Source organism: Aulonocara stuartgranti (genome assembly GCF_965226115.1).
Source record: "Aulonocara stuartgranti genome assembly, chromosome: 11".
NCBI classification, from domain to species: Eukaryota; Metazoa; Chordata; class Actinopteri; order Cichliformes; family Cichlidae; genus Aulonocara; species Aulonocara stuartgranti.
In genome coordinates, this window is record NC_138947.1 from 18,121,724 (window position 1) to 18,134,243 (window position 12,520).

Sequence of the window (12,520 nt, forward strand, 5' to 3'; positions counted from 1 at the left end):
ATCAAATGCTGTAGTGAGAAAGGATTTGCTTTGCTGTATCGGCGATAAGAACTTTATAATGTGCAATAGGAGAGATCTGATGCAATGGTAAGAAGACACAACTGTGACATGTTTTAACATTTACAATTGTAGGCATCATGCTTGTTTGTGATGATGACATACCTTACCATGAGAAAATGAAAATATTTTGATAATATACATTTAAATTTAATTTTTTTTTATTTTATAATAACAAAAATATATCAATATAAATGCTATATAATGCATTACACAAATAAATACATCCAAATGATTGGATGCTGTATTGTCAGTTTATTTTAATTACCAGATTAAACATCTGTAATGTCACAGTCATCAGTGTATTTCAGTAATACATTTTTACCTTGAAGTTATAGCTTGCAGTACTCAAAATCTATATTAAATTGAAAGTATATAGGCTAAACATTTTTTTAAAGATAAATTATTATAGTACTACAGCAATGTAATTATTTTGCTGACTACTCCTGTTTGAGACAAAGCCTAATGGGTTAGTTTGATGTATTTTTTTCAGTGGCCTATAGAATTAAAATATTATAGTCATGTCTTTATTAGTGAAAAGATATCAACTTCACCTTTAGTTAGTGCACATGTATGTTAATTTTATCAAAACATTGCTAGTGTTTTGGAAGCAGTCTGTGAGTTATTAAGGAAAATCTTAAACATTTTTAGTCTCTATCGCCTAAAAAGCCCTTATGAGTTAATTTTTAACTCGTAAAATATGATATTTTCTTTTGAGAGTATGCAATATAATACGAGAAGTTTCACCGCTTTTTACTGGAAAATGTATACATCAAGGGACAGTGAATTTTTATTTCAGCTAAAGATTAATAGGCTATTGATATTGCTTTAGCTAGGTTAGCTGACTAGTTTAAAACCATTTTTTTTGCTTGTTAAACATAATATATACACTGTTTGTAATATATATTGTATATATTTTTAGAAATACTTTAATTGGTTATGGAAATAACCATATCGACATTTCTTCTGAGAAAGTTTAGAAAAAAAAATGCTATAATGCTAATTAGCTTAGCATTAGATATATACTGGATGCAAGAGAAAGCTAACCAGAAGTAAAATGTTTTGTTGCAAAATAGTAAAATATTAATCAATACACACATTGTTTCATCTGTTACTTTGTTAATTGATCACTAAAAAAGGAAACATTTCTGAAATGTCAAAAAAGGCAGTGTAGCTCCTGGACACCAAGATGTGAACCGCTGGCTACTCATAGGATCTGTATTGTTCTCCCAGAAAGTACTTTGTTATTTCCTCGGTTTACAAGAGACCTTCAAAGAACTGTATGGTATATTGACACCATTTTATTTCCTTGGCACTACATGACTGATCTGCTTTTTGTATTTATTAGAGTTTTCTGATACAGCACCATATACTGCTCCCTGCTGACAGCAGCGCTTTATAGTGTGGAATTCAATTGAGTTACACGTTGCTTCACTTCATTTTTAGTGCAACAAGAGAATGCATCTGGATCTTCCATCTCTGAAGTCATAGTGAATTAAAGGATGCTACTGTCCCTTGTTTGTAACCAGGCAGAATCTTTGTCAGACCACAAAGGACAAATCCAATCAAATTTGGTAGAAGAGGTTAAAGAGCTGACCACTCTGCCCCTCTTCTGTGGGCTTGTTACTCTTCAGAATTGCCCTCGTAAATCTTCTCAGTAAAGTAACAGAGTGCACAAAGCACAAGGGTATTTTAAAGGTTGTCAGAGATGAGATATAAAGTAACTTTAACACCAGTCAGTGAGCCATTGTAAACATAGTATTACTCAGCAGAGGACCACTCAAAGTCGAGGTTGATGCAGAGGTGTACTGTCAGTCCGGCTAGGTATTATAGCTTACCTTTATTTTCTTCTCATTTTTATACTGGTGTTGATGATTTGACACAATACCTCAATGTAAAGAAATGATAAGTTATGAAATGCCATGAGGGTATAAATAAATAAGCTTTTCATCAGATTTCACATCCTATTTTTTCACAGATTAAGTTCTTTTGCAGTTGCTTTACCAAAGCTGACTTTAAGAAAATATTGATGACTGAATACAATCAAACACATCAATTATTTCATTTTCATCTTGCTTGAAAAAATAAATAAATAAAAATAATGTAAAACTCTAAGCACCATACAGTTTTACTGATCTGATCTGCCATTTTTGAATTCTAAGCTTAGAGTGTGGCTAACCTGGCAAGCTCGCATCAGTTTCCATTTCCTCATTGACAGTACCTTGATCAACACTAGTGGCACTGCCAAAAACATTTGCAGACCAATTAACAAAAATGCATGGTCATGTCACTGCATTTGTTTTATTCAGTTACACTGTTGGCATGTACAGTTTTATATAGCTAATTGTTTAATAGTCTCTCACTCTACGTTGCCTACAGGCTCAGAATTGATGCCCAAAGCCCTGTCGACCAGGATAATTGGTGGGATCTGGTGGTTCTTCACGCTCATCATCATATCATCCTATACAGCTAATTTAGCAGCTTTCCTCACTGTGGAAAGAATGGATTCACCTGTGGACTCAGCTGACGACATTGCCAAGCAGACCAAAATCGAGTACGGCGTGGTCAAAGATGGTGCAACGATGTCTTTCTTCAAGGTACAAATGGTAGTATTATTATCAGAATTATATTACACATATAAATTCAGTTACATTTTAATTCCCACAGCAAAGGCTTTTTTTCTTTTTAGTTTCTCCACTTCTCTACACCGTTTGATGTGTTCCAGATGATGTTTTTTTATTCCGAAGTTTCAGCGATTGCCTGAAGGGTCTTGACTTTATTTCATTATTTTGAGCTTTGCTTCAGATGCTTCTGCTGCTGTGGTGCTGAATAACACATGTAACAGAGTTACAGTTTCTCAGAGTAAGAAAATGAAAACACTGCACATTTCTATTGAAGACACATAAGATTATGATATTCAATTGGAATAAAGAAAAAAAAAACGAATACTTTTTCAGGGCCTGCCCTAGTTTTTTTTGTTGCCCTGCAAATCCTGTATTTTAGTTCATGAATACTTTAGTCTTCACTGTCGAGTTTGATTTATGCATATTTTCTGTTGATAATGTTTAGATTGAAAACAATATTGATGTGCTGATGATTAATCGAATTGCATTTTGCTTATGTAAAGGAGTATCACCATAATCGCAGTTTACCATGTATGCAGAAGTAATCTGTATTTATGTTACTTTTTCCAATGTAAAACTGTTATTTTTGATCAGTTTCAATAATCACGGTTGTGATTATTGCATCATAAATAGGTGACACAGGTGTATAATTATCCAAGACTCACGTGCCCTCTGCTCCTACTTGCTCTTACAGAATGGCTTAATGATGTTAACTCAATGAGGCAGAGAAGCATGATAAATACTGATGAGACCAGGGAGCAGATAAAGCCTCTGCAAATGGATGCATTTGGTCTTAAACTTATTTAGAAAAATATATTCAACTGTTCGTAGCTTTGCTCTGGATGGAGTCACACGTGCTGTGTGCTGCACATACAGAGGACTGAGGTCAAAAAAGCTACCAAAAGATTGTGATACCAGATGATTTCTGTTACTACCATTTGGGGATTAAGATTGTATTGAGATTGTGTATAATTTAAGCCACGGTGGTTAGCACTGTTGCCGCACAGCAAGAAGTTCCTGAGTTCAATTCCACTATCAGGCCGGGGTCTTTCTGTGTGGAGTTTGCATGTTCTCCCCGTGTTTGCGTGGGTTCCCTCCGGGTACTCCGGCTTCCTCCCACCGTCCAAAGACATGCAGCTTGTGGGGATAGGTTAATTGGATAATCCAAATTGCCACTAGGTGTGAATGTGCGAGTGAATGTGAGTGTGAATGGTTGTCTGTCCCTGTGTGTTAGCCCTGCGACAGACTGGCGACCTGTCCAGGGTGTACCCCGCCTTTCGCCCTATGGTAAATGGCCTGTATTTATATAGCGCTTTACTAGTCCCTAAGGACCCCAAAGCGCTTTACATATCCAGTCATCCACCCATTCACGCACACATTCACACACTGGTGATGGCAAGCTGCATTGTAGCCACAGAGGCGAGGCTGCCGGACACTGGCGCCACCGGGCCCTCTGACCACCACCAGTAGGCAACGGGTGAAGTGTCTTGCCCAAGGACACAACGACCGAGACTGTCCGAGCCGGGGCTCGAACCGGCAACCTTCCGATTACAAGGCGAACTCCCAACTCTTGAGCCACGATCGCCCATCGCCCTATGACAGCTGGGATAGGCTCCAGCACCCCCCGCGACCCTGAAAAGGATAAGCGGAAGCGAATGGATGGATGGATGGATGATTATTTCAACACATTTATAACACAATCTAAGTCTAGTTTTACATTTATCCAGAATAAGACAGCTTTCAAATCATGATCGTGAAATTATAATAGTGTTGTAGCACATGTTTCGTTTCTCTAGAAAAAGAGTCAACCACTATAGGCCAGAACTTATCTTATGAGCTGCCCATTGGATTAAAACAAGTGCACTAAGGAGCCTGTCTATGACTATTACCACCTACTAATGATAGGCTGAAAAAATGCCTGATGTAGCTCCCATTGTTCACTGGGGAAAGATGGGGAGACGTTCTTTATTATGAGTCATTCGTAATTTACACACTGCTGTAACACAAATAAGCCGTACTAAGCTACCATATGGTAAAATGCCAACTTGGCAGCATTTGCCATACATCTTAATTGGTACTTTAAAGTTTTAATATCAGACTATCATATCTCAGTTTTAAGCAGCCAAGATTGTGCTTATACTGCAGTTAACAATAATAGAGGGCTTCTTATAGTGGCATCTTTCACAATTTGAAATGGCTTATACTCTTTAAATAGTAATTATCTAGGATTAGACATGGCATAAATGTGACCTCCTAGAAAATTGCATGAAATACCACATAGCCCGATGTAACACTAATGGCAAGGCTGTCTATTATTGCTGCTTCAGTAGCACTTATGAGGACAGATATGTACAGAGCTTTAATTTACTGTCCTTTAATCTTGTGACAAAGAAGATATGGGTAATCATTTAAATCTATTTGATCACAAGCTAAGAAACTGTATTGTTAAGTGCTGTAAATGAACAAGTGTCATCTCTGACATTTTCTATTCAATTTTTTTTAAAAGAAGGAGAAAAAATCCCCCTAAGTTTTTCTTCCAGAGGGACTAGAGAGATTTTATGGTTAGCAGTATTTTCAGATTTAACACCTTGGGGCATCTAACATCTGAAATTTATTTATTTAAAATTGATTTTTTTTTTTAGTGGCAGAAGCATTGTACTTTTTTTAGCTACTTTCTCTCGCCTGCAGCTAGGGAACTGTTAAAATGAGTCACTTTTTAAAAACTGCATCTTTTCATCCTTTACAGAAATCTAGAGTTTCTACTTTTGAGAAGATGTGGGCCTTTATGAGCAGCCGGCCAAGAACTTCACTGGTGAAGTCTATTGAAGATGGTATTCAGAGGGTGTTGAAGTCAGACTATGCCCTCATTACGGAGTCCACCACTATTGATTACATCACTAGAAGGAACTGTAACCTGACACAGGTGGGAGGACTTATCGACAGCAAAGGCTACGGCATCGGCACTCCCCTCGGTAGGACTTTTAAATGGCTAACGAGTATATTTGAGACTAGAAGTTATAAAAATTGAAAAGTTATGTGTTACTTTTTGAAGAAGGAGGTTGAGGTATTACTATTCAGATGTGGCAGCAACATAAAACTTTTTTTTAAGCTACTAGTGAGAGTGTGTCACAGCATGTTTATGAACCTTATTATCACAGAGTCCAGCTGGTGTTTCTTCCAAAGTAAAATAGGCCTTATGTTGCTTCCAGGCTCTCCGTACAGAGACAAAATCTCCATAGCAATCCTAAGCATCTTGGAGGATGGGCGCCTACACATGCTAAAGGAGAAGTGGTGGAGTGGGAGCAGCTGCCTGGATGAACGGCATCGTGAAACAGGCCCCATGGGTATCCAGAACCTGGGTGGTATATTCATTGTGCTGGCATCTGGCCTAGTGCTATCTGTTTTTGTGGCAATTGCTGAATTCATCTACAAACTACGGAAGACTGCGGAACGTGAGCAGGTATATGTCCTCATAAATTAACAGAAGAATATATTTTTTTAAGTATGCATGGAAAATTACTTAGAAATTAATTTAATTACACTGTACTAGCATTTGATTCACCTTTTTGCTAAGAAGTTGGTGCATGTGCCATTTTGTTATTTTGCTGCGTTCCATATAGCCGCTAAACCAAAGCTGTGCTCTATTCATGGCTTTTTCGTTCAAACATGTTATAAAAGGATTTGCATGCCTTTGGCTAATCCCCAGGAGGACTTGGCCATAACACCACAACATTTACTTATTTTAACAAGCATAATTGCAAATTGGAGCATAGAGACGTAATCCATTATTAGTCACTGGCGATGTCAGAATATCATGAGCGCCTTTGCTGTTGTAAATCATTAATTTGAGTCATGTTAAGAAAATAGTTGCATGTTCTCACACCAAACTTTTTTGACACAGAAACAATGAATTGTGTGAACTCTACGCGGGGTGGTGTTGCAGTTTGATATTGATGACAGCCATGCACATGCACACAATGCAAACATACCAGAATTAACCCAACATAAATGTTTTTATCCATTTTGTGCTCCTTAGACTGCCGACACTCTCTGCTGTCAGAACAATTTAAAGCTAAGGCATTTACCCCCCGTCCCTTTCCCCTCTTCTCCTTCTCGCTGCCCTCTCCGCATCCTCCCTTTTTGCCCAGAGGTCTTTGTGCAGTGCCATGGTGGACGAGATCAGACTGTCGTTCACCTGCGAGAGACGGGTGAAACACAAACCTCAGCCTCCAGTCATGGTGAAGACGGATGCAGTGATCAACATGCACGCCTACAACGACCGACGACTCCCAGGAAAGGACAACATGAGCTGCAGCACTGGGATGACTCCTGTGTTCCCGTGACAATGTGTTCCCCACAGGGCAAGAGCCTGCTGAGCAATGTTTCAGGGGCACTGCCAGTGACTAGAGACAATGGTATAGATGGGATCACCAGATACAGCATTAACCACAGTGACATGGGAACACTAACAAAACATGGGCAACTGAAAATGGCAGCATCAGCCACACAGGTATGACAACATTCACCATTGTAATCCAAACTGAAAGAGGTAAAAGCAGGATTCAGTGAGGTTCTAAGAAAAGAAAAAAAGCCCATTCCTGAGAAAGGAAACAGTATATACACTCAATCAGTTTCAAGTCTGATGTTTACGTGCGCAACATAGAAACACAAGGAAAAAAAAACACAATGTTCAAGGAATCCTGAATCAGGCTGAAAAAACTTAGCAGAACACAGCGAGAAGAATGGCTCTATGGACAATGGCAATAAATGAAAGATATACAATACAAGAACAGAAGGAGATCTGATTGAAGTTCAGTTTTGCCACATGCAAAAATTGAGTTTCTACCTTTACCCAATTGATTGATTTACACACTCCTAAATGGCCTCAGACAGCAAAAAATAATGTTACCTCAAACTTGTTGTCTGGGCTTTAATGGTTGTCATTGAGTCAAAAGGTATAGGAAAACTAATTTAGTATGTGCAGTATTGTTATTGGTGGACGGCTAGTTAAAAGTTGAGCAATTAAGTTAGTTGTAATTTGTAATTAATTATATTGATAGACACAAGCAATCATAGTCACTGATGCAAAGTGGATTGTTGAGATGTATTAAAAAACGAGAGATACAACCTTGCTATAATGGTCCTAGTAATACCTTTTGTGTCTAATAATTTTGTACATGACTAAATTTTATTAACTTAAAATGATGATTGCCAAAGATATGATGATTCAGTAGAAGCATTTACATTAGCATATGGGGCAGAACGGTTCACTTAGGAGCACAAATCTTGCATCCAATGAAAAGTCCAATGAAAAGCAAATTGGAGCGTTTTAAATTTTGTTGTAATAATCTTGTTGTAATATTTGTTCAAACCATGCAGGGTAATAGGTATCCTAAATACATTATATTTTATGGTTAAGCAAACCAACTTAGATTAAAAAAAAATGTTTATCAAAATGTAATGTAAAACAATTATTGCACAAACAACACAGGAAAACTTATTGATCAATTTCCTGTTCAAAAGTCAAAAATGTCAAACAGTTTTAATAATAATACTGAAAATATTGAAGCAGTTTTGACTAGTTGTGGCAGCCTGCAGTTTTTCTAAAATCTCTAACTCTTGATTGGGCTGAAGGGCATTAGTTCAGGCATTTCTGTTTATATTACAACTGAGAGACAGAGTTTGTTTTGTTTGGGTTTTTTGTTGTTGTTTTTTTTTTTTCAAGCATTTAAGCATGACATATTCACTAAAATATGTGTTTGGTCTGTGTCTGAATGTGCCACAGGACCACTGAATGTCCCAACTGCTTCTGACATTTTAAACACTCCATTCATCTGTGTGATCTGCAGGCTTTTTGGACAAATGATTGGTTTGCGTTATATATACTGGGCATAAGTTTGGGTTTAAATGAGCAAAGCAAGATTCTGAAGGTCATCTGCGACCAGAACGTCCGTATTCTTCTTTTCAATTACCTGATGTGGACTGAATTCATACGTGTCGTGTGTGAACATACTGAAAGACAATGTGGTGACAGATCACAGTTTTGTGTGCTCATATACTGTATGCTATACTGTATCTAAAGCGAGTGTCGTGCCCAAGAAAGATTCGAGGAGTCTGTGAGCTGCTGTCGCCTGAAAGCTGAATGAACAGCAAACCTCTGTGAGGTTTAAATTGTTGATACGCAGAAACAACATCAACAACAACAACAACAACAAAATAGTAATTTGTAACTATCTATGATTCAAGGAAACTCCAGTCTGTAATACTAAGCATTGATTTGGTAGAGATTGACTGTATTATTGTTTTATCAATTCCCTCCTGCAAAGTAGAATATGTAGATAAAATCAGCAGGAGAAAATGTATTTTGCTAAATTTATACTGTTATAAATGAATTCTGTTAACAGGTAAATATGTTCTAGATGCTATTTATTTCATTAGAGAGGTCAATTTTAACTACTTCCTCACTTTACCCCAAATCCATAGCCCCACACCTTTTTTTTAATTTATTTAAAAGAAATGCATTATATGATATGGTATATTGGATTAATATCATCCGGATGGAAAAAATATACAGTATGTAAATCTTCTTATATGATGGCGAGAATATTTCTATGAAGTGAAAATGAAATGGAAATGCTGAGCTTTCCTAAGAATTTGGGGGACGTTGTTTTAGAGTAGGATTATATTACGTAACCCTAACCCAGACCTTCACTCTTCATGAAATCCTGATGACAACCTGGTCTAAGGTACGGCTGTGGTTGATACATGGTTCTGCTACGTTACTGTTACCCTCATGTGAACTGTAGCTTTTCATGCAGGTTATTGAAAGACAAGATTGCTTTTCACGTCTGTAATATGTGAAAGTAAATCAAAATGTCATCCGATTAGTTGGAATTACAACAGGGTTGTTTGGCTGATCCAGTCAGTTTGATTACTGAATATATATGTTTTTTAAGAAATAAATTAATGTGAATAATGTCATTTTACACAAACTTGTAAGAAATGTGGGAGAAAAGTGTGTTCCATTAGCAGTGTGTGATATGAATTTTGATTTTCTAGCAGTCATGATGGTATGCCTTCTTATGTATACCTTTCTTTTCAGTTGCAAAGCTTCTATCATTTGGCAGAAAACCTCTCAAACAATATGATAAATATGTTGGTGCCAACCAGGGTTTTCTTTGTGGACATGCAGAATTTCTATGAATATAGTTTTTGTAAGGTTTTGTAAAAAAAAAAAGGAAAAAAAGATTTTGTTTTCCTAGTAACTGTATGTGTTAAAAGAACATTAGAATAACCCACAGCCGAGTAAAACATGGGGAAAATCGACAAAATACTATATAAAAGCTACTGAATTATTTTCTTTTTAACACACTGTGAATAATTCAATTGTACAGTTTGCTGTATGGGTTATATGAGGTTTTAAATAAAAATACAAACTATTTATATCTGTTGATCTACTGACTGATTAGTGATGTTCCATCGTGCTAAAGATGTGGCTTTAGCATGTTATCACTGAATATCTTTGAGCTTTCAGTATCAACACATTCAGAGTTGCAGTTAAACGTTTTGCAGTGAGTCTCACATTCAAGGTACTATTTGCATTTCTGTGATTTTGGTTGCTTCGTGTTAGAAAGCTTGCAGATGTGCCCAAAATTACTGGATTAGATTCAATTTCCTCGAATCAGATTTTGATTATCATTATGAAGAACCTGTTAGTGACTATGCATTATGCAGAATGCATAAGGAAACATCAAAGACATAACAAAAATGTATAACAGCAAGCGATGATGATGAAAATATATTGTCTAATTGCAAATACAAACAACCATGTGTGGAAAGAGAAGTCAGTGCCCACTGTTTAAGGACTTTGACTCAACATCTGATGCTTTCAGGCAACATTCGAGGATTTGAAATCAAACTGAAAGGCTGCATAATAGGATGGCATAAAGCAAGTTATCTTAGCCAAATGCCTTCTATAGAAAATCAGATTAATATTCAAAAATATATTCACTGGTATATTCATTAGTAGGTAACCTTCTTACTAACAGGTTGGTCCCCTTTTGCCAACAAGATGCTGGAAACATGCTTTATGGATTTTGGTCCATGCTGACATGATAGCATCACATGCTTACTTGATAAATAGTATCTTAAAGGCATGTCCCTAAGAAATATGAAAAAAATCCATCAAAGACCAAACTCTTTGGCACTCCCTTTGAGAACTCTTCCTGAAGACTAAAAGAAATTGCAGAAAAGCTTGCCTAGAAGAGTTCAGGCTTTGTTGAAGAATAAAAGTGATCATTATCTTTCAAGCTCATTAAAATTGTACACACTCTGCCTTATATACTATATTTTATAACATTACCAATTTTCTTAGCTGAAATATTTCCAATTTTCTTAGCAAAGCATAATGAGGGGTGGCTCAGTAGGCTGTGGCATTTAAAGAATATTCAACCCTAACACTAAAACTTGGTTGTAACAAGCGGTTATTTGAGTTACTGTTGGCTTCCTATTTGCTCAAACCCTCTAGCCATTCTCCACTGACCTCAATGAAGGATTTCACCCAGAGAAATGCCTCTCTCTATTTTTTTTCTTTTCCAGATTCTCTGTAAATTCTACATATGGTTATGCGGGGAAATCCCAGTAGATCAGCTGTGTCTAAAATAGTGAGAGCAAATGGCCTAGCACTAACAACCGCGGCACTCTAAAAGAAAAAATAACCTAGTAAAGTGGCCAAAAAGTGTATAATTTGCAACAGTAAAACAAAACTGATCATATCATAACAGAACATAGAAAAATGACAACATAGATTATACATTCTTAACAAAACAGGTCTATGTGCTGAAACTGAGACATTTTGAAACACCTGAAGACTTGACATATTCTATAAGTATCCATATTCTAGATTGTTATATTTCCTATTTAGTTGAAGATTTTGTATGCTGGTCTTTTTTCAAATTCTCTAGATTGTTGCATTTGCATACAACAGCGTGCACATATCCAAGCTTCTCAACTCTGAGAAAAAAAACAAGAAGAGAAAGAATAAATAGACATGTGTGCTTTAAATGGCTTTCATGCATGAACAAGTATGTGTCTTGAGAGAGAGCCAATCTGCTACGATAGAGAGAAAGAGATTAACCTTGCTGGCGTTGGGATGGCAGATGTGTGTGTTAAAAAAGCCGGGGAAACCCCAGGCCATGCCGTTGAGGAGCAGCAGGTGCATAATGAGCGATGGGCAGGGGCCTTGCGCCTAATGGGAAGATTTATTATCTCTCACTATCAATTAATCCCTTTGGACAGACTAGGGCCAGCAGGAATGCATCAAGGGTATGTAAAAGAGAGAGGGAAACTTAGAGAGAAAGGGAGCTAGACTGATGAAGAGAGATGTGAAAGGGCATCAGAAGTGAGGAGAAAAAAAAGATTACGAGACTATGAAAAAATTAAATAAAGAAAATGATTCTAAAACAGTTGGGTAGCCTCAAAGATTTGAGAAACAGAAGTGAAGAAAGAGCAAATAATGAGTAAAACTCCACTAGATAAAAGAACCCAAGTCATATATGAGAAACTTAGAGAGCATAAAACAGAATTTGGGAGACTGATAAATACTTTTTGAGATCATCTTGGAATCTGGACTGGTAGTGCAGCACTCTGGATTATCTCTGGAAGTAGTTCAACAGATGTTAAGAAATTACACTTTCTGAATAAACTACACAATCACTAAATGGATTTAATAAAAAAACAAATCAATTAAAAAGCTGTTACATGCAGTGTTGTTTAATTATGTTGGAGAGGCTTTTAGGAAAAATTACATTTTTTTTCTATTTTTTCATTCTGATGGATAT

At 36.7% G+C, this 12,520-nt stretch overlaps 1 protein-coding gene across 3 annotated transcripts in view; it reads left to right on the top strand.

The window, feature by feature from the left end:
- Positions 1 to 10,104, top strand: part of grik3 (glutamate ionotropic receptor kainate type subunit 3) — a 97,939-nt gene extending 87,835 nt beyond the window's left edge. Inside the window, exons 13-16 of one of the 3 annotated variants that reach the window (XM_082551818.1) lie at positions 2,437 to 2,654; positions 5,428 to 5,653; positions 5,891 to 6,141; positions 6,718 to 10,104. In XM_082551818.1, coding sequence (XP_082407944.1) covers positions 2,437 to 2,654; positions 5,428 to 5,653; positions 5,891 to 6,141; positions 6,718 to 7,197 — 1,175 coding nt within the window. In that variant the 3' untranslated portion in view covers positions 7,198 to 10,104. The remainder of the gene's footprint in view (positions 1 to 2,436; positions 2,655 to 5,427; positions 5,654 to 5,890; positions 6,142 to 6,717) is intronic. The other 2 variants (XM_082551819.1, XM_082551820.1) reach the window with 2 other exon arrangements.
- The last annotated feature ends 2,416 nt before the right edge of the window (positions 10,105 to 12,520 follow it).